Source organism: Felis catus, chromosome B3, assembly GCF_018350175.1.
Source record: "Felis catus isolate Fca126 chromosome B3, F.catus_Fca126_mat1.0, whole genome shotgun sequence".
Lineage (NCBI taxonomy): Eukaryota > Metazoa > Chordata > Mammalia > Carnivora > Felidae > Felis > Felis catus.
The window spans coordinates 3220081-3243128 of NC_058373.1; the positions used below are offsets into that span (position 1 = coordinate 3220081).

General features: G+C 40.1%; 1 protein-coding gene across 3 annotated transcripts in view; it reads right to left on the minus strand.

The window, feature by feature from the left end:
- Nucleotides 1-23048, minus strand: part of ADAMTSL3 (ADAMTS like 3) — a 351370-nt gene that overhangs the window by 161078 nt on the left and 167244 nt on the right. For all 3 annotated transcript variants that reach the window (XM_023254830.2, XM_045058725.1, XM_045058726.1), the window contains 2 exons: nt 7832-7906; nt 530-687 (listed from right to left, as the gene is read on the minus strand). In XM_023254830.2, coding sequence (XP_023110598.2) covers nt 530-687; nt 7832-7906 — 233 coding nt within the window. The remainder of the gene's footprint in view (nt 1-529; nt 688-7831; nt 7907-23048) is intronic.

Consider the following 23048-nt stretch of genomic DNA (forward strand, 5'->3'; position numbering starts at 1 on the left):
ATCCTCTGACTGAGGAAAGATGCACCCTGATTTGCCCAGAGAGGGGACAGAGGCTCAGGGTTAGAAACAAGAAGAGTTCTTAGAAGGACCCCTATGACGTGCCCAATGAGCGCATGTGATGAGATACAACTGAGGAAACAAACCAGGAAGGAAAGGGATGAGCCCCCATTTTCTCTGCAAGGAGACAGCACGCACAACACATTAGGACATGCAGCATTGAACCGTTGACCATTTTCACGAAACTCCGCCTAGAGGTTTGAAACTGAACACAACCAGAGTCTATAAATGCAAAAACAATCCCTCCCCTAAAATAAGTGAGGTTTGTCCCTTAACTGGTGGGGTTCAGAAGCAGAAACTAGAGGGAGATGAACAATTTTTAGGAAGCCGCTCCCAAGATGGAAAGACTCATGATACGCGCTCAGTGTAGAAACAATCACTGATGACTTCCTGGTAGACAAACGCAGCGTTTCAAAAATTCAAGATGTGAGGAGCTTCAGATGCAGGACATTTGAGAAAAGGCGCATCGTACCTTGAAAATGAAATCAGCCATCAAAGGTCCTGGGATCTTAAAGGTCTGCCTCTCCGAGCCCCTCTGAAATTCAACTGTGGTGTTCTCTACAACAAAAACTCCAGGGCTGTTAAAGCTGTGTTCTCTTTTGCTTCCTTGAAGTGTTTTTGATTCGATAACTAAAATTTAAAAACAGAAGTGAAATGAGAGAACTATCTTGAAAGCATTCGTTCTATTTCAAAAATTATTTCACTACACGTATACCAGCATAGGAAGTAGCAGGATTCTCGCACCGAGAGTCGTGACAGCGAGGCCTTTCTTTCCAGGAATTAACTTTATTTGTGCCAGCACCTCTCAGTTGAGTTCATACCTGAAGAACTGAGCCCCGAACGCCACGAGGCAGAGGTTCTTATACATTTTCTCTTTCTTTGTCTCCCATAAATGATAACACACAAACATGCAGTCTGATTAAGCGGTCTCATGTTACAAGGTCGTGAGGGATGTTGTCACATACACATGTAGCCAGGTTGCCTTGAGTTTTTGTTTTTTCCTTAGGGAGGGGACCCTACCACAATGATATCAACCCAATATCAACATAGCCACTTAGCTTACATGGACTCAGATTGGTGGGATACATATGCAAGCTTTTTAGTCGTCCACAAAGGTGTGAGGTCCAATTGGGTCTACCCAACAATTTGGAGCCATTCCCGCAATAAGGGGAAAGAGAAAACATCTCTTCCTTTCTACTTTTTCATGATGTCGCTATTATTCAAAGTAAAGATATGTTACTCATTTGATCATCCACTGAGAAGATCTTAAGCCCAGTCTTTCATTTGGACAAAACCACCGTGAATTTTGAACTTGCTTTTTTCTTTTTTCAAGTAAACTTTTCATATTGAAATATAGATTCACAGGAAGTCGCAAAAATACCAGAGAGGTCCTAGGCACCATTTTGCCCAAGGGAACAGTTACATCTTATATGATAACTACATTGCAGTACGAACACCAGGAAATCGACATCGGTAAAACGCGTGCATTCCTATGCCGTTTTATCACACATCACCGGGATGGAGACACAGCACTATTTCATCACCACAAAGATCTCTCCCCCGCATGTTATCTCTTCATTCACATTTGCTTTTATATAAACAGAAGGGCTTTTAGACCTCCTACAGAAAAATGTCAACAGTTGAACCAAAACAGCATTTCTACTTTTTGTAAAGGATATTTCTTTCTGGTCTAAGGTTAAAAAAAAAAAAAAATTCAGGGGCGCCTGGGTGGCTCGGTCGGGTGAGCATCGACTTCAGCTCAGGTCATGATCTTGCGGTCCGTGAGTTCGAGCCCCGCGTCAGGCTCTGTGCTGACAGCTCAGAGCCCGGAGCCTGTTTCAGATTCTGTGTCTCCCTCTCTCTGTCCCTTCCCTGCTCATGCTCTGTCTCTGTCTGTCTCTCAAAAATGAATAAACGCTAAAAATTTTTAAAAAATGTGTGGCCAGGGCCCGGGGCACATGCATTTCTGACCCCAGCTCTCTTTCCGTCTCTGCCTTGGGTTTTCACTGTCTTGTTTCTAAAATGTGGAGTCAGAACAGACAATATCACAGATTTTCTGCTCTGAAACCTATACTTGATTCATGCATATTCAGTGGCCCTTCGACCACCTTGAACGAAGGACACGACAGAACCCGAGCCCCAGGAAAGCTGAGAAAACACAACAAAACCGTCTGGCATCGGGGGCTGCTATCTGCATGTGGCTGTGTTTGGCTGTTTTCCTTTGATTTCTCTCTGCTCTCTGGAGCATCTGTGGGAATCCAAGAGCCCTGGACAGACTGCATAACACGCATTAGGAGACATCCCTGATTATGCCTGACAGGCAGGCTGGGAACTTTTCTGGGAAAATTCAGAGCTCCTTGATCTACGGGAGTCATTAGCGGTCGAAGAATACTGCCGGCTACTTTCAGGCACACAAAACCCCAACCACGTTGGCCCTGATCGCTACGACCGCAGTGGATTTTTGGAAAGCGTGAGATTAAATTCATTTCCTGGTTCCAATGAAGACATAAAACTGTGACAAAGTGAGCTGTCAGAAAAACAAAGATGGGACACTAGAGATAGTAAGAAGGCCCCACACTGCATGGATTATCCCTCTGCAGTAAAGGAGGAGCAACAGTGAGCATTCTGGCAACATCAAAACACACGGCGAGACTGGACAAAATCCATCCACACAGAGGGCTTGAAAGACACCGAGCTTCTAGACGGAGGTTCAGCCTGAAATGAGTTGAGGTTAAATGCAGATAGTGTTCAGCGGCTTCCACGGCTGTGCTGGGGTTGCTTCAGCACTGCGTTAGCCCCTGCTAGGATCACAGCTTCCTAAGTGTCATCGGAATGCGGAGTCACAGCAGAGATGCCGGAATCTGGGAGGAAGGGGAAAGCCGGTCGGACATCCAGCCTTGAAAACCAAAGGCCAGCGTTTCTGTTAGTCTGGTCCTGGTGTTTTGGTTTTTTTTTGCTGTCAAATCTATTCCATTACTTGGACAGTGTCCAGGACTGTTAGTGGCAAGGGCATGAGAACTTCAGGGAGCAAACCCACTCTTTTTGCCTTTTTTCAAGGGCAGGTGAATTATCCAAACCACTCTTTCCCTCCACTGACACATATATGCTAATGGAAAAACTGTCTTTATGGCATTTTTTCCCAGAAGGTTTCCAGCTCTCCAGGTTGCAAATGCTGGCTGCATAGGTAGGACGTGGAAGGCAGGTTCTCTGATCGCTACTGTGTAGGAGTCAGAAGTGGGCGACTAAAGACAGGGGAAGGGATTTCATGAAAGTGGAGATCATGGATACAAGTGATTCAGATCATATGGACTAACAGAGCCACTGTGATGAATCCACAGGCGAGGTGGAGACCGGTGGAAAGCAACAATTCAGATGATGTGTTGACTTATAAATCCATTTTTAAATGTTTATTAATTTTGAGCATTCTGCTGTATTTGACTGCAGCCCTATGTTGTGATGATGTACGATCCGTGGCTACTAAGAAACGCACACGGCCCTTCAGCTGATAGAGCTTTTCCGGACCCCTCCGTGGTTTCTGCAGCAAGAGGGCTTGTCCTGGGTGGAGACCAGGAAGCCCCTAAACATACCCACCACTAAAGGCAGAGGGTGTGTGCCTTCAGCCCTGCTGTCCACCGCTGACTTCTTTCTCCTCCTCAGGCTTAAAACGGTGGGGGGTCGCAGAGAAGAGTGAAGAAAAAGATGATGTGTGGTCTCCAACAGATAAAAGTAGAATCAGAAGTCAAGATGCTTTCAAATTCCCCAAATCTTCACAGCTCAAGTCTATGATGGTGCCTTTAAATATTCTGATCCAGGGCACCTGGGTGGCTCAGCTGGTGAAGCATCTGACTTTGGCTCAGGTCATGATCTCCTGGTTTGTGAGTTCCAGCCCCATGTCAGGCTCTGTGCTGACAGCTCGGAGCCTGGAGCCTGCCTCCGATATTCTCTCTCTCTCTCTCTCTCTCTCTCTCTCTCTCTCTCTCTCTCTCTGCCCTTCCCCTGTTCACACTGTCTCTCTCTCAAAATAAACATATATCTAAAAAATAATAAATAAATAAATATTCTGATTCATTCCAGTTGTTTATCAGAGAGATATCTGCAAAGATGATGGAAGCTTCTAGCTGCTTCCAGCAGAAGGGTGTGCACGGAGAAGCACCAGTCCAGGCATCTCTCTTTCAAAAGAGGTTAGCCTTCTGCTAACCGTCCTCAAAAGGTCTCCTTAAATTCCAAGGCCACTAAAGTCCTGTTAGGTAAACATACTGGGCGTTCACACAGCTATGGCAGTCAGAAATACATCAAACTTAGGTTTCGAGTAGTGCTGCATTTAGAGTACATGCGACCAGACTCACTAGTCGTTTCCTTTGGTCACTCTGCATCTACGCTTGTATTTTTAGAGTCGACCCTTTAACCACACGGGTTTGAACCGCACAGGTCCACTGATACAGGGATTTATTTTCAAGAAACACAGTCCCAGTACCGTCCACGTGTTTTCTCTTCCTTAAGACTTTCTTAATCACATTTTCTTCTCTCTGGCTGACCTTATTGTAAGAATACTGTATATAAAACAGATAATATACAAAATATGTGTTAACTGACCATTTAAGTTGCCAGTAAGGCTTCTGCTCAACAATAGGCTGTTGGTGGTTCAATCCGGGGGGAGCCACAAGTTTTACACAGATTCTCCACTGTGCAGGGGTTGGTGCCCTTAACCCCCACATTGTTCAAGGTCAACTGTACATGTCTACACATGGTCAAAAATGATTCTTTTTTACCAATAATGCAGGTTTTCAGTTTATGGCACCATGCCTTCTCACATTTACTGCTAGTCAAACACATTTAATGCCAAAGCTTTGCTATAATAAAATCTCCTTCCCAGGAATCCTTTTATTGCTTCCATTTTTGATGTTTTAGGGAAATGGGGGACTATGTTGGGGCCAGGCTTTGGACAGGACTGGAAATTTAGGATCTGAACACCTCTAGGCAGTAGGTAAGGCAGACATTCTGTAATTAAATTCCATTCCACAGCAAAGAGACTGACATTAACATTACTGAGTGTTCTCAGTTCTTAATGATGTAGCCTTTTGGAAGGTTGTAGTTAATGCAGATCTTCAAAGAATGATTTATTTCAGCAAAGTAAGCTTTATTTCAGGAATGTATCTTTGTTTCAAATAAAAAATTAAGAAAACAGTTGTATAAATCAAGAAAATAAAACCACTTCTATATTTAGATGTTCAGAAATGCTAACTAAATCCTTTGTAAACGAAGCCAGTTCTAATCATCAGCAGAGAACGAGAACTTTCAGAAACCCTTCCAGAGTCAATTGCAAGACTGTTCAGAAGGAGAAATGTTCCAAACAACAGCTCTGTCACCTTGGGAGAAATGGGAACATTTTTGAGCCCTGTTCTTGGAACAGTGCCAGTTTTGAGTATAAAGTTATATTTAGTATGCCAGAACATATTTGCATGGAAATGAATATTTTCCCTCAAAGTATTCATTTTTTCTTATTCTGTTTACCATCTACCTATTCTGGTTTTGGAACTTACAAACCTACTTTTGCTTTTCACAGCTGAATTTTGGGGAACTGCCTTGAGCATCATGAGAAAATTGGGCCCAGTTGCCGAAGATTTTTTAAACATCTTTTTGATACGCCATAAAATCCACATGCCATAAAATCTGCCCATTTAAACTGTAGTTTAACGATTTCAGTACATTCACAGAGTTGTGAAAACATCACCATGATGTAAGTTTACAACATTTTTTGTCATCCCAAAGGAAATCCTGTACCCACGAGCAGTCATGCCCCCGTCTCCCCACGAATCTGACTCCCCAAGCCCCAGGCAACCATCAGTCTCCTTTCTGTCTCCATAGATTTGCTTATTCTGGACATTAGACATAAATGGAATCATATAATATGTGGCCCTTAGCATCTGGCTTCTTTCACATGTTTTCAACGGCCATCCACATTGTAGCACAGGTCGGTCCTTCGTTGTCTGCTACAGCAAAGTAATACGCCACATTTTATTTATCCATCCATCAGGTGATGGACATTTGGGCTGGTTTCACTTTATGGTTATTATGAATAATGCTACTATTAACACTCAGCACTTTGTAGTTTTGAATCCAGAATTGTATGTCACAATGGGATCCCTCAAATGATCCACAAAACTTGGATCTGAACGATTTTTACCTGTTTTCAAAAAACCAAGTTCACGTTTGTGAGGATGAAGATTTACTCTCATCAAGAGCTCTAGGCTGTAAGCCATTTAAAATTTTTTTTTCAATGTTTATTTATTTTTGGGACAGAGAGAGACAGAGCATGAACGGGGGAGGGGCAGAGAGAGAGGGAGGCACAGAATCGGAAACAGGCTCCAGGCTCCGAGCCATCAGCCCAGAGCCTGACGCGGGGCTCGAACTCACGGACCGCGAGATCATGACCTGGCTGCAGTCGGACGCTTAACCGACTGCGCCACCCAGGCGCCCCTGTAAGCCATTTTAAAAAGAAGCTGAGAGAATGTTGTGATGCTTCCTTGCAGAGAAACCCTTGAATAAAGTAACCATTATATGACTGTAAACATGTTGGTATTTTAATTAAAAAATATTGGTCACACTCTTCTGGTCATAATTCATAAAATGAAGTGAAGGGTAAAAAAAAAAAAAAACCTTTCAAACAATTATTCACCCTTACTGCCCCAAAGACATTCTCTTGCTTCTCTGATTTAGATCATAATGTACTGCAGAATTTCTTGGGTTTTTTTCTTTTCAAGATTTTAATCTATATTACTGGTGATCTTAAACATGTTTACTTAAACATTTTGACATCACCTCTTCTCAGAGAACATTTCTGGTTTGAATGAATTCAAAATACACACACACACACACACACACACACACACACACACACACACACACACACACATTTAAAAGCTACCAAAGATGTAAGATGCTTGTGGCCCAGAGAAAATTTTATAATCAAAAATCTAGGACAGCGGCTCGGAAGAAAAATGGCAAAAACTGTGTAGCACTTGGATCCAGTGGACCTTGATTTGTGTACCTTTAAAATAGTTATAAATACTGGTTTGTACTTTTAAGGAAAGAGATTGCTGAACTCAGTAAGCTTCCTCAAGGCCAGGGAGCCAGTCTTGGCACCAACCCATTCTCCTGAGAATAAGACTGAGGAAGTCCTGCCTCTGGCCACAAGGAGATCTTGGGAAAGAAGCAAACTTTGGTATTTCCTGTTCTTTTAGGTCCTAAGAGAACAGAAGACAAAGACAGAGGAGATGCCATCTGACTTTGGCCAAAGAAACAATATAGCGGCCATCTTCTATCATTTCAAACTCAGTATTCTGGGAAACCAGTGTTTACTCTCGCAGCCCCTGGACCCGATGTGATGTGCTAGCAACAAAGCTTATACTTTTCAGCCATAATCACTGATATGGTTCTGTGTTTAAAAAATTCTTTTTGTCCCAAACTGTTGAAATTTCTAGAAAACTCTTGAACCCCATTCTGATCTCCATGTAAAAATAGTTTATCCTCATTGTAACTCCATTTCTTCTCCCACAAGGGGATTAATTCCGACTGGTATATTTCCGTGCACTGGGGCAGGAGAACAGAAAAATTCAGAGTATTGATCATTCCCTAGTGATGGAGACGATTTCAGAGCGGTTGGCAAAATCCTTGAGACGTTTGCCTACCTACCTGAGAACACAGTGGAAGATTTTTGTTTTGGCTACATAAACTATCAGGAAATAAAAACACGTCAAGATTAAATTGTACTTACAAAGATGGGCCGGTCCTTTCAGTGTAATTCTTACACTTCGACTGCCTAAAGGAACAGCAATCACATTTTCTTCCCCTGGGAAAGAACACAAGACAAATACAGTAAACCTTGTGCGTGGAAGGCCTAACAACAAAAGCAAGTCAGTGAAAACTGGGGGTATTTGCAAAGGGTTCTTTAACCACATTTTTGTCTTATTATCAAGCAATCTCTGGAAAGCACTTACTGTGTGGAAGGCATATTAATACTACTCATAATTTTATCTAAATGCATTAAAATTTTTTTTAAGTTATTATTTATTTTGAGAGAGAGAGAGAGAGAGAGAAAGAGCGAGTTGGGGAGGAGCAGTGAGAAAGAGAGAGAGACAGAGAGAGAGAGAGAATCCCAAGCAGGCTCTGCACCATCAGTGCGGAGCCCAAGGCAGGGCTTGAACTCATGAACTGTGAGATCATGACCTGATCTGAAGTCGGACACTTAACCGACTGAGCTACCCAGGCGTCCCTAAAACTTTTTTTTAATATTTATTTATTTTTGAGGGGGAAAGAGAAAGAGCACAAGCAGGGGAGGGGCAGAGAGAGAGAGGGAGACACAGAATCCAAAACAGGTTTCAGGCTCTGAGCTGTCAGCACAAAGCCCAAAACACCACAGCCCAGACCCAAGAACCACGAGATCATGACCTGAGCCGAAGTTGGATGCTGAACAAACTGAGCCCCACAGGTGCCCCTTAAATGTATTTTTAAAAGACTAAATTAAAGTTTAAAATCAATGTTACCACCTGTTCAGCCTCCATCTCCAGGCCTCGTTCAAGTGCTCTGATGGGGGGTGGTCCACACACTAGAGCCCTCGGGCTAAGCCTGGCCACACTCATTCACTTATGTCCTTTACCCACAAAAGCAGGATTGGGTGGTTGTAAGCGAGAGAGCAAGGCTCACAGGCCTAATCTCTCTACTATCTAGCCCTTCACAGAAAAAAGCCTGAAGATCCCTCGCCTAGGTAATCACCTTGTGTCTTTATCCCAGTCTTTAGAGATGTTCTTTTCTTCCATGCTGTTACGCATTCTGAAATTAATTTTCACGGCTACATGATAATCTGGGCTCATGTATAAAATTTTACCCCAGCAGTCCCCCATTTGAACATTAAGTCTGTTACTCCACGATATTAGCCTGTTATCATTGATATGAATTACTTGGAGCACAGACTGTTTTTGTGTAACTTCCAGAGAACACATTTGGTTTTTTTTTGATAAATGCTGGGACAAAATGGTTGGATCAAAGGATGTTACTATGTTTGCTGACTTGTCTGTAAGTTTTCATTACATAAAAATACCTGTTTATTACGGAAAATTGAAAAAAATGCAAACAAGTAAGGAGATAAAACCATTTCTAATCCTGCTGCCCAGAGATTATCACCTCTAACACTTGGATAAATATTCTTTCCAGATTTTGTTTGTTTGTTCCTAATATACATAGGTGCAAAACAAAACAAAACAATGAACACTATTTACATGTCCACTATTAAGGGGAGAGGTGAAACAAACAGTGATACACACATACTCAGGAATACTCTACACCTGATAAAAGTAAAGATAAGAAGCTATAGGACTTGATGTGGAATTAAAGCCAACATACATACTGATGACTAAAAAAGGGAAGCTAAAAAACAATATATGTGGGCAATGATTTCTTGGATAAGACACCAAAAGCACAGGCAACAAATAAAAACAAATAAATTGGACTATATCACAATTAAACTTTTGTGCATCAGAGGATACTATGAACAAGAGTAAAAACGGAATGGGAGAAAATATTTACAAATCACATATCAGATAAGGGGTTAATATCCAGAACATACAAAGAACTTGTACAACTCAACAATGAACAACCAACGCAATGTAAAAACGAGCAAAGGACTGGAACAGACATTTCTCCAAAGAGAATATACACATGGCCATTAAGTGCATAAAAACATCCTCAACATCACTACTCTTTAGGGAAATGCAAAGCAAAACCACAATGAGATCCCACTTCATACCTATTAGGATGGCCATTATAAAAAAAAAACATAAAATAAAACCAGAAAATAATCCTTAGGATGAGGAGAAATCGGAATACCCATGAACCATTGGTGGGAATATAAAATGGTTCTACCACCAGGAAGAACAGTTCCTCAAAATATTATATACAGAACAACCACATGATTCAGCAATTCCACGTCTGGGTTCAAACCCCAAAGAACTGAAAGCAGAGATTCAGACAGAGACTTGCATACCCGCGTTTACAAAATTATTTAAAATAGTCAAAGGCGGAAGCAACCCAAGTGTCCATCCACAGATGAGTGGAAAGACACCACGTGGTAAATACATGTAATGGAATAGTATTCGTCCTTAAAGGGGGCAATTCTGACACATGCTGTGTAACATGGATGAACCACAAAGATGTTATGCTACGTGAAATAAGCCAGTCACAAAAGGATAAATATTGTATAATTCCATTTGTATGAGTAGTCAAGTTCACAGAGACAGAAAGGAGAATGGTGGGTGTCAGGAGTTGGGGTAGGAGACAATGGAGAGTTCTTGTTTGTTTAGTGGGTACAGACTTTCAGTTTTGCAAGATAAAAAAGCTGGAGACAGATGGTGGTAATAATGGTTACACACCACCGTGAACGTATTTAATGCCACTGAACGATACGCTTAAAAATGATTAACATGATTGGGGAGCCTGGGTGGCTCAGGTGGTTAAGCATCCAACTTCTGCTCAGGTCATGATCTCACAGCTTGTGGGTTCAAGCCCTGCACCAGGCTCTGTGCTGATGGCTCAGAGCGTGGAGCCTGCTTCTGCTTCTGTGTCTCCCTCTCTCTCTCTGCCCTTCCCCCACTCATGCTCTCTTTCTGTGTCAAAAATAAGTAAACATTAAAAAAAATTAAAAAATGATTAACATGATCAATTGTAGGTTATGCATAATTTACCACATTAAAAATGTGTAAGACACAAACTCATTATAAAGTACCTGTGTTCAAGTATTGCATTCTCATGTATATGTAATTTTTTAAATTTTTTATTGTTTATTTATTTTTGAGAGAGACAGAGCATGAGCAGGGGAGGGGCAGAGAGAGAGAGAGAGAGAGAGAGAGAGAGACAGAATCTGAAACAGTTCCAGGCTGAGCTGTCAGCACAGAGCCCGATGTGGGGCTCAAACGCACAAACTGTGAGATCATGACCTGAGCCAAAGTCAGACACACAACCAACTGAGCCACCCAGGGGCGCCCCCGTGTATATGTAACTTGTAGCAATATATACATGTATATGTTATAATACATTGTGTTGTATACGGATACATGGAATAACATGGTATAAACATAATAATATGAGAATGCATAGCACTGCGCAATTGCATATCAGAAAATAACAGAGTGAGATTTTAATTATTTAATCCTTTAAATTCATGGAAGAGTTTTCACCAAACTGTTGACAGTGGTTAACTCTGGGGAAAGGGATGAAAGTTCCAGAAATTACTGAAGAAGACCATAGTTCTGTATTTTTTGACTTTTGTATAATGGCAATGTACTGATGAGTTACTTTTCAAATACAATATTATAAAGCTAGTAACATTTTTTACAAAAGGAGATAGAAACTGGAAAGGAAAAAAAAGGACCAGGGCCAAAAAGTTTTACTGGATGAGTTTTGGAAAACCTTAAGTAAATAGGTACATTGCACATAAAAAGAAGACTGAGGGGCACCTGGGTGGAGTCTGTTGGGCGTCTGACTTCAGCTCAGGTCATGATCTCGCGGTTTGTGGGTTCGAGTCCTGCACCGGGCTCTATGCTGACAGCTCAGAGCCTGGGGCCTGCTTTAGATTCTGTGTCTCCCCCTCTCACTGTCCCTCCCTTGTTCATGCTCTGTCTCTCTCTGTCTCTCAATAATAAATAAACGTTAAAAAAATTAAAAAAAAAAGAAGATGGAAAGATTCTCAGTAATATATAACTAAAATAACTCAGATACCCAAACCAAACACAGCACAAAAATAAACAGATGAACCAAATCTTATTTATGATCATAGACATAAAAATAAAAACTAAAACAAAGCAAATTAATTACAGATTGTATCACAAGAATTATGTATCATGACTCAACAGAATATATGCTAAAAACCATTGATTTAACATGATAAAAACTTGTTAATATAATTGGTTATATTAAGAGATCAAAAAAGTTAAATGTTATGATCATTAAATGAATATAAAAAGGTATCTGATGAAATTCAGCATACATCATAAGATTCCTACTAAAGCCAGGAATAGAAGGATGCATCCTTAATTTAATAAAGAATCAGAAGCATGAGCAGACTTAGTGGTGAAACATTAGAATTATTTCCATGTAGTCAGGAACAAAATGAGGATTATCGTCACCATTTTTTTCCATACTCTTCTGGGGATCACTTTCTTACTCAATGTAATTAGAAAACAAATAACATATAAAAATATATATTGGAAAGAAAAAATTTTAATGCCATTATTTGTAAGTTGTCTAAGTAAAAATTCAAGAAGAAAAATCCATTACAGGTCAATATCCCTGAAGAATATAGATGAAAAAATTGTCAACAAAATACTAGCATACCACATTCAGCAGCACGTTAAAATGAGCATTCACCAAAATCACGCGGGATTTATTTTCCTAGGATGCAAGGATGGTTCGATATACAATCAATGTGATACATCACATTAACAGAATAAACGAAAAGAATCATATGATCATCTCAATAGAAACAGAGAAAACGCATCTAACAAATTCAACATCCACTCATGATAAAAACTCTTAACAAATTAGGGATAGAAAGAACATATCTCAACATATTAAAGGCAATATATGACAAGCCCACAGCTAGCATCATATTCAATGGTGAAAGGTTGAAAGCTTTTCGTCTAAGATCAGGAACAACACAGACATTCCCATTCTCACCACTTGTATTCAACACAGCACTGGAAGTGCTAGCTGGAGTAGTAAGGCAAGAAAGAGATAACAGGTATCACAATTGGAAAAGAAGAAGTAAAATTGTCTCTATTTGCAAGTGACATGATTTTATATAAAGACCCTTGAACAATGCAGAGATTAGGGACACCAATCACTTACGCCATCAAAAATCTGCCTATAACTTCCTCAAAAACTGAACTGCTAATAGCCTACTCTTGACCAGAAGCCTTACCAAAAACATAAACAGTTGATGAATGCATATTTTGTATGATACATGTATTATACACTACATTCTTACAATAAAGTAAGCTCAAGAAAAGAAAATATTAAGAAAATCATAGCAAGAGGAAATACATTTACAGGACTGGACTGTATTTATCAAAACAAAAATGCACATATAAGTGGACCCATGCAGTTCAAACCCATTGCTGTTCAAGTGTCAACTATCTCGAAAATCCAAAGACATGACCAAAAACATGTTGATCTAATAACAAATTCAGTAGAGTTGCAATATACAAAATTAGCATACAAAATCAATAGCATTTCTATACACTAAAAGTAAATCTGAAAAAAAGTAAAGAAATTGATCTCATTTACCATAGCATCAAAAACAATACTTAGGAATCAATTTAACTAAGGAGGTGAAAGATCTCTACTCTGAAAACTGCGAGACCATGGTGAAAGAAACTGAAGATACATATACATCTAAAGGCATCTTAAGTTCATGGGCTAGAAGAATTAGTATTGTTAAGATGTCAATACTACCAAAGGCCATCTATAGATTTGATACAATCCCTTTAAGATTCCAACAGTATTTTTTACACAAGTAGAAAAAATAGTCCTAAAATTTACATGGAACCACAGAAGACCGTAAATAGCCAAAGAAATCCTGAGAAGGAAGAACATAGCGGGAGGCATCAAACTTTTGGATTTCAAAGCTAGACTTAAAAGGCTACACTTATTAAAACAGTGTGGTATATAATAACAACAACACAAACAGACCAACATAAAGTATTAAGAGCCCAGAAATAAACCCAAGCACATACAGTCAACTAATACTTGACAATGGAGCCCAGGATACTCAACTGAGCAAAGATGGTCTCTTCGATAAACGTGTTGGAATAATGGGATTTTTACACATAAAAGAATGAAACTGGACTGATATCTTACACCATTAACAAAAATTAACCTGAAATGGGACACCTGGGTGGCTCAGTTGGTTAAGCATCCAACTTCAGTTCAAGTCATGATCTCACAGATTGTGAGTTCGGGCCCCGCCTCAGGCTCTGTGCTGACAGCTCAGAGCCTGGGGCCTGCTTTGGATTCTGTGTCTCCCCATCTTTCTCTCTGTCCCTCCCCTGCTTGATCTCTGTCTCTCTCTCAAAAATAAACATTATTTTTTTTAATTAACCTGAAATGAATTAGAGATTTAAATGTAAGAGATTTAAATGGAAAACCAGGAAACTCTGGAAAAAAACATAGAATAGATGCTCCTTGACATGGGTCTTGTCAACATTTTTATTGCACAAGCAATAAAATAAAATATACACAAATGGGACCATATCAAACTAAAAAGGTTTTGCATAGCAAAAGAAACCATCATCAAAGTGAAAAGACAACCTATGGAATGGGAAATATACTTGTAAACCACATATCTGATAAGGGATTAATATCCAAAATTTAATTTATAATGAATTCATACAACTCAATAGCAAAACAAACAATTTTAAAATTGCCCAATTTTAAAATGGGCAAAAGACATGAAGAGTCGTATCTCCAAAGAAGATATATGAAAGACCAATAGGTACTTGAAAAGATTCTCAACACTCCCGGCCGTCGGAAAAATACAAATTAAAACCACAACGAGCCATCGCCTCATGCCTGTCAGAATGGCCAGAATCAAAAAGACAAGAGATAACAAACGCTGGCACAGATGTGGATAAAAGGAAACCCTTCTGCACTGTTGGTGGGATCATAAATTGTAACACCTACCATGGAAAACAGTATGAAGGATCCTCAAAAAACTAAAACTAGAGCAATTATACGATCTAGCAACTCCACTTCTGGGAATATATCCAAAGGAAATGAAAACACTAACCCAGAAAGATATCTGCACCTGCATGAGCACCGCAGCATTATTTACAAAAGTCAAACATGGAAATCAATAGATGAACAGATATAAGTCAATCTACGCCTATGTCTATGTCTATGTCTATATAAATGTATGTGTACACACACATACACACCCTGGAATATTATTCAGCCATAAAAAATGCAGAAATCCTACCATGTGCAAGAATATGGGTGAACCCTGAAGGCATAATGCTAAGTGAAATAAGTCAGATGGAGAAAAAATACTGTATGATTCCACTCATATGCAGAGTCTAAAAACAAAATAAAACAAAAAACAAATCCATAGACAAAGAGATCCAACTTGTGATTACCAGAGACAGAGGGAGAGGGGAGGGGGAATTGGAAGAAAGTGATCAAAAGGTACAAGCTTCCATTTCCAAGAAATTTAAGACTAGGGATGTAATGTACAGCATGATGACGATAGCTAACCGTGATATAGAACATATAGGAGAAATTTTCTCATCACAAGGAGAATTTTTTTTTCCTTTTTCCTTTTCTTATTTCTTTTCTTTTTATTGTATCCATATGAGAAGATGAATGTTAGCTAAACCTCTATGGTAATCATTTCACAAAATATGTAGGTCATGTTGTATGGTTCAAACCTATACAGTGATGTTTGCCATTTACTTTTCAATAAAACTGGGGAAAAACACTATAACTCCCCCAAAATTCAGAAAGTATGTATGGATATTAAATAAACTGTTTTCCTGCATTTTAATTAATATTTAATTATATGCTATAATGATATTTTATAGCTAATATATATTATACTCATTAAAAGGTTAATATATTAATATACAATATTACATAAATATACATACACTCCAGTATTTATTCCTAGTCTGTCTCCTGAAAATCCAAAAAATATTAACCAACTCAGTATCAATGAACACCCATACATCCATATGGTGTCTCCAAATACCATTTCCCACTAAAAAGAACCAGCGCGTCTTTAAAGAAATGGTTCCGTCCAGGTCTGGGTCAGAAAATGAACTAGATAATCCTAGAACACTATGGAATAACAAAAGTACGGGAGCTTTCAAAGACATGAGTCATGTGAACCGAACTGGAATTACATGAAAGGGAGTCAACATAAGAGTATCCAACTGGGCAAAAATGTGACAATTTGAACATTAATAAGAATAATAACTGCAATGGAGCAGATCACATGAAATATGTTTAAATCCTTAAGCTCATACTAACACTGGAAAAAAATCACTGGTCACATTTTGAGGATGCTACAAGCCAACTCATTATTTTGAAAAATGGTAAATAAAGACAAAAGAATAATGCATTTACCATGCCTTTCCACACGAATTACACTTCAGGGAAACCAAATAGTTTATAAGGTGAAGTTTTTCTTTATAGAAGTATCCAAGCTGATAAATGAAGCACTTACATAATATTATCATTTATACATTAATTATCACTGATGGCTATAGCATCACAATAAGACAGAAAACCATACATCATGTGCCTCCTAATATGATGTGATAGGAAATGCATAACACCAGAACAAGCAACTACATCGGAATATGATCAAGCCTTTACATCTAACTACCTATTCACATGAAATGTATAGTGCAAAGGAACATAATATACCACATCATGGAAATGTAATGAGAAAAATATAGATTATGGGAAGACCTGTTAGACAAATAAACAGTTTCCTTAACAAATAAATCTCAAGGGAAAAAAATAGAAGGGTGTGCTTATAATGAAAAATGAATTAAACATAATTAAGAATAAAAAGAGAGAAGAACATACTTCTAATTAAAAAATAACGAAGAGACATAACATCCAGATGCAACATACAGACCTTATATAGAGACTAACTTGAATACGTAAGCAAAAATGATGAAGTAAGGACTCTGAAAGCCACTCTTTCATGAAAATACTAGGAAAAAAACTGTCAGAATTCACCGTTTCAAAATTCTGGAAAGTAACTTAAGGCTTGTAGAGCAAAGCCTGAGCTCAAATCTGAGAAAAATTGATTAAAGAAAATCCCCTGGTAAGAATCACAAATTCTGTGGCATTTTCAATAGCCTGTTCCCATATTCCCCATTCTCAGCCTCTGTTGTAACCTTAAAGACCAACAGCATTATCACTGTGAAAATCAGCAGCCCAGAAGATGCCGGAAGATGCTGCAGGGGCAGAATATGTTGGAGCTCCCTCAAAGCCCCAATTCTCAACTGTCATTGCTTGACTTGCACAGTGGTTCCCTGGAGGGCCTCACTCACAAAGCTGTCTTTATTTTACGTACCCAGGGGCCTGCCCAGTACAAACAGCCTTTTCCTGAGGGGCGCTTGTCCAAAACAATCAGAGGCAATTTGTTAACATTGAGGCTGCCCAAGGTGGTAGATAACAGCTGAAGAAAACCATAAGCTATCCAAAAAGCTTAAAGGGGAAATCTGGAGAAATAGAGATGTCCACAGGGGGCTTTGGCAAGCTCCATCATATTCCTGGGAATCTGGAAGGCCACACATACAGGCTGGGCTATGTGCACGTCAGGGCTGTGAGTATACTCAGAAAAGACCTGAAAAGGCCCTACGTTCTCACCCCTGGCTGACCTTGAGGCTCTGCAACAAGAAGGAAGTGTAGGTTATAACAGAGTTGTCAGATGTCTGGCTGAGTGTTGAACTGTGCCTCCACACATACATAGAGCCCTTCAGCAAAGACTTGCTGATTTCAGACATTTTAAGTCTCTATCCAATCACTAGTTGACCACTAAACCAACTGAGCACAGTCTTCAGTAGCTACATGGGACAAAGGATACAGACCTCACAAAACTGGGTCTGAGAAAATCACTAAACAGTAGCCACCAAGAGTGACACACTAGGGGTGGGGTGGGGCGGGGAGAATTTGATTTCCAGATATGCAACATTATATTGAAGATGTCTAATTTTCAACAAAAAGTTACAAGACCTACAAAAATAAAATAAGAAAGTATGGCTCATACACAGGTAAAATAAAAGCAACCAATAGGAGGGGCGCCTGGGTGGCGCAGTCGGTTAAGCGTCCGACTTCAGCCAGGTCACGATCTCGCGGTCCGTGAGTTCGAGCCCCGTGTCGGGCTCTGGGCTGATGGCTCAGAGCCTGGAGCCTGTGTCCGATTCTGTGTCTCCCTCTCTCTCTGCCCCTCCCCCGTTCATGCTCTGTCTCTCTCTGTCCCAAAAATAAATAAACGTTGAAAAAAAAATTTTTTTTAAATAAAAAAAAAGCAACCAATAGGAACTGTATCTAAATAAGCCCAGAGTTGGAATTTTAGAAAAAAACCTTAAACAAGCTATTTGAAATATGCTCAAAGAACTAAAGGAAATCATATTTAAACTGAACAAGTAAACTATAATATTTATGAGATGATCTGAGAAAAGTGAACACAGACTGGATATTTGATGATATTAAGGGATTAGTGTTAATTTTTAGATATAATAATGGCTTTGTGATTACGTTTTTAAAGAGTCCTAATTTAGGGGTGCCTGGGTGGCTCAGTCGGTTAAGCACCTGACTTCAGCTCAGGTTGTGATCTCGCCATTCTGAGTTTGAGCCCCATACCAGGCTCTGTGCTGACAGCTTAGAGCCTGGAGCCTGCTTAGGGTTCTGTGTCTTCCTCTCTCTTTGCCCTACCCCACTCACGCTCTGTCTCTCTCTGTCTCTCAAAAATGAATAAACGTTATTTTTTTTTTTTAAAGAGAGTCTTAATGTAGAAGAATAAAGGTCTAAGATTTAAACTTAATACTCTGGAAAATATATAAAAAAATAAAACAGAAATCATGATACGATTGTCAGACAAAGTTTAATTCAAGGGAAAAACACATTAAATATTTAAAGGAAGAGCACTTCATAATAATCTAGGGAATAATTCAGCTATCATGACCTTCATATGTGCTTTAGATTAATGGTACTGAAATATATGAAGCAAAATCTATAGGAACATAAGGAGAAATAGGAGAAAATGCCTATTAATAATAAGACAATAATACACAACGTGGGGCTTGAACGCACAACCCTGAGATCATGACCTGAGAAAGGACCTAGACTCGGGACACTCAACCGACTGAACCATGGAGGTGCCCCGTATCTTTTGATTCTTTAAAAAAAAATTTTTTTAATGTTTATTCATTTTTGAGAGCAAGACAGAGTGTTAGCAGGGGAGGGGCAGAAAAAGGGAGACACAGAATCTGAAGCAGCTCCAGACTCTGAGCTGTCAGCACAGAGCCCGACGCTGGGCTCGAACTCACGAACCGATGAGATCGTGACCTGAGCTGAAGTCAGACGCTTAACCGACTGAGCCACCCCAGGTGCCCCAAGAATTAAAAGGACCAGAAGATTATGAAAAGATGCCCAACTCACTGGTAATCACAGAAATGCAACCTGAAAACAAGATACATTTCACTTATCCCATTAGTAAAAACGAAATGCTCTCATAAATTTTAATCTGTTTGTGAGGATGATGGTAAATCCTATGGGAGGAAAAATTAGCAGTGTCTTTGAAAAATAAAAACATATAATCAAAGATACACTTGTACAAAGGTGAACAAGCACAGCAAAACCAAGAAAAAAACCTAAATGTTCGTTAATATGAGTCTGGTTAAATAGATCATGGCACATCTTCCTAGGCCAACACTTTAAAAAGATAAAGCAGACTTTTGAGAAATAATAGGAAAAACCTCAGTGATAAAATTCAGTTGTAAAAAAAAATTATATTTAATGATCGGTTCTGTATGTCTCTCAAATGCATACGTGTATGAAGGTCTGTGTTATGTTACTCCCACAGGACAAACACGACTCATAAGACACAACAGCCTAAGCTCGTAAAGATTTTGCAAGAGTGCTCAGCCCAAGTGATGTGCTCGGATAGGTTTCTGTCAGCTCGGGGAAAGCCTTCTAATTTACATGCATTTTCAGAACAAACTTTTATTGCATATACAATGTGCTATTTGTTTACTGTACAAAATTTACAGCATCCAGGCAAAGGAAGTAAGCATGTGATGAATCAGTCACAACACCGATATGTTATCATATTATTGTGTATTCTTCTTGGGGTGCTGGGAAATTGTTGACTATGTATAACATATATTAATAACTCATGTTAACATTAATTAATATTATGGTATCATTTAATTAGTTAAAATATTAAGGAATATTTTTTTCTAAAAATATGAAAAGGGACAGAAGGATATACTCTGGAAGGTAAGTCACCCTCTATGACCTCACAAACTCCAAAGCAATTCCATTCTTTAGGGGCTGGCACTACAGATATTCGTTATGTGTGTGCGTGCATGCTCTAACCACCACCCACTGACTGTTACACACTCAAGTGAAACCTTTCAGACCAGAACCCGTGGCATGTGATTTTAGCCAGAAGAGCTCAAACCTGGGAACAAATGTTCTGCTGCGTAGAAGGCAACGAATCCCCAGTTGTTCACAGTACTAACCTTGGAGAGAAGTGGACATTGTAGGGCAGCCGGGACAGGGGACAGCTAGGGATGGGGGACAACCTGTAATCCAGTGTTAAGGATTTAATGTCCCTAGAATTACGGGAAAAGAAACCTGTACTTCCAGTGTTAAACACCTTCTCCCAAGGGGCAATCTCCTATCATTTCTGTAACTCTCCAGGACAGCGCGATACATCTGAGGAAGACTCGATGATACTTTTATAGGGTTGTACCTCCCAGAAGCACCTGGAGGACTTGTTAAAGCACAGACTCCTGCCCCAGCCATTGAAATCCTGACCCAGAAGCAAAGGGTGGAACTCAAGAACGTGCCCATCTCGCTGCCTCCCAGGGGTGCCGATTCTGCATGCTTGTGAGCCCTGCTGTGCGTAGCACTGATATGGGGCGGAGAGAGGGGAGACGCCGGTCCTGATGACAGTAAGGGAGGCCTGTGCCACGGTCACAAACTTGTCAGCATGGCTTCACCTTTCCTGCAGAAATGGCAGAGCTCTACCTTTGACCAGAAATGCAGTGAGAAGTCTAGTAAGATAGAGGACTTTGAGGAGGGAGGTACCAACAGTACAATAGTACGTCCATAGCACTAGGAAAAAAAAATGTCAATGGGCTTTGTAAAAGCAGTTTCAATTAGTAGCGGGCACAGGAGGCTGTGGTTTGAGAAGTGAAGCGACAATGAAAGAGCAGAGCAGAAGTATAAGCAGTTTTTCCAAAAGCTGTCAGTAAAGGTAGGTGAAAGATTAGGGTAGCAGCAAAAGATGTGGAGAATTTAAAATACCTGTATTTTTATATGTGGTGCACACACAATCGTTAAAATTATACTTGCTTGACATCACTCATCCTCAGGGAAATGCAAATTAAACCCACAGTGAGAGACGATTGTGCACCTGTCAGAACAGCGAAAATCAAAAACAAGAAATCTCAAGTACCGGGGAGGGTATGGAGAAGGAGGAACCCTCGTGAACTGTTGGTGGGAATGCAAACCGGTGCAGGCACTGTGGAAAACAGCATGGAGGTTCCTCAAACATTAAAAATAGAATTACCATATAATTCACTAATTCCACTCCTGGGTATTTACCCAAAGGGAATGAAAACACCAATGTGAAAAGATATACGCACCCCTATGTTTACTGCGGCACTGTTTACAACAGCCAAGATATGGAAACAGCCCAAGTGTCCATTGATTGATGAATGGATAAAGAAGAGGCGATGTATATACAATGGAATATTACTCAGCCATAAAAACGAATGAAATGTTGCCATTTGCAACCATGTGGATGGAGCTGGAGAGTGCCACGCTAAATGAAAACGAGTCAGACAGAGAAAGACAAATACCATATGATCTCATTCATATGTAAGAATTCAAGAATTCAAGAAAAACAAACGAACAAAGAAAAGGGACCAAAACAAACAAATAACCCAGATTCGAAAACACAGAGAACACGCTGATGGCCACCGGAGGGGAGGGAGGTGGGGGTGGGTGGGTGAACTAGGGAATGGGGACCCGGAGTGCACCTGTTGTGATGAGCACTGAGAAGTGTACAGAATGGTTGAATCGCTATACTGTACACCTGAAATATAACACTTTGTGTTAATTGGATAAAAAATTATACTTGCATTTAAAGTGGGAGAAATCTGGGGTCTCTTTTAACCCTGATGGGAAAGGAAGAGAGGGAGGGATAGAGGAGAGAGAGGAGACCATGGGCGGCGTGAGATCTCTGAGGAAGCAGAGGGGCTGGAATCCAGAACACAGATGGAGAGATTAATTAGCCCTGGAGAGAAAGACCCTTGTGCTTCTAGAACAGGAGGCAGCAAGGCATGATTGCACACAGCTGCAGGGCGAGGTCTCTTCGGGTGGTTTCTGTTCTACGGAGACGTTCTTCACAATCTTCTCTGGAGTCTAGCATACAATCAGTTTTTCTAAATGGCCCGTAACTGCTTGAAAAGACAGTATATTCCCTCCAAATGCAATGTCCAGAAATACCCGTTCGTGCAACAATAATTACATTGTGTGTCAAAGTTTCTCATAGTAGTTACTTCTTCCAATTTCTTCTTACACACTTAAAGGGTTTTTTTCTTCTTTATATATTTCGATGGAACGGCATTTGTTTGCAATTTTGCAATTTGATTGCAATTTGTTTGCAATTTTGAAAACTGATTTTTGATTACCGATGGATCTAAAGTATTCACCTTTGTTATTTTCTTTTTTGCCTGAAATTCTACTCGCTCTGATATAAATACGGCAATCATGCTTTGTCCGTCTGGTCTATCACAATCCTCCTGGTCAATTCCCCTTCAGTCTGGAGCCACCCAGAGCTGGAGATCGTGCAGGAGGGAGGAGGCTAAGTACGGTGGGAGCAGGCTGATCCTCGTGTTTCCGGGCACGCTACATACAGACCATTTAACGTGTCTTATCACAAGTTTGCAAAAGAGACCACCAATCAGATCTGACTCGGAGGCCGCTTTAACATACACCTTCTAATGGCATAGGATCCAATGGTTGAGAACGTAGCGCACGGAGGGAAGACTCCTTCTCTGTCCCATCCTACAATATGATGGCAATAGGTCCACGTCTGGGAGCACTCAGATTTGGTGGTGGTGGGGACGGCGGTGGTGGTGACAGATTACCGGTTTCGGCTGAGTGTTTTCAGTGTTTGAACTATTCCAAAA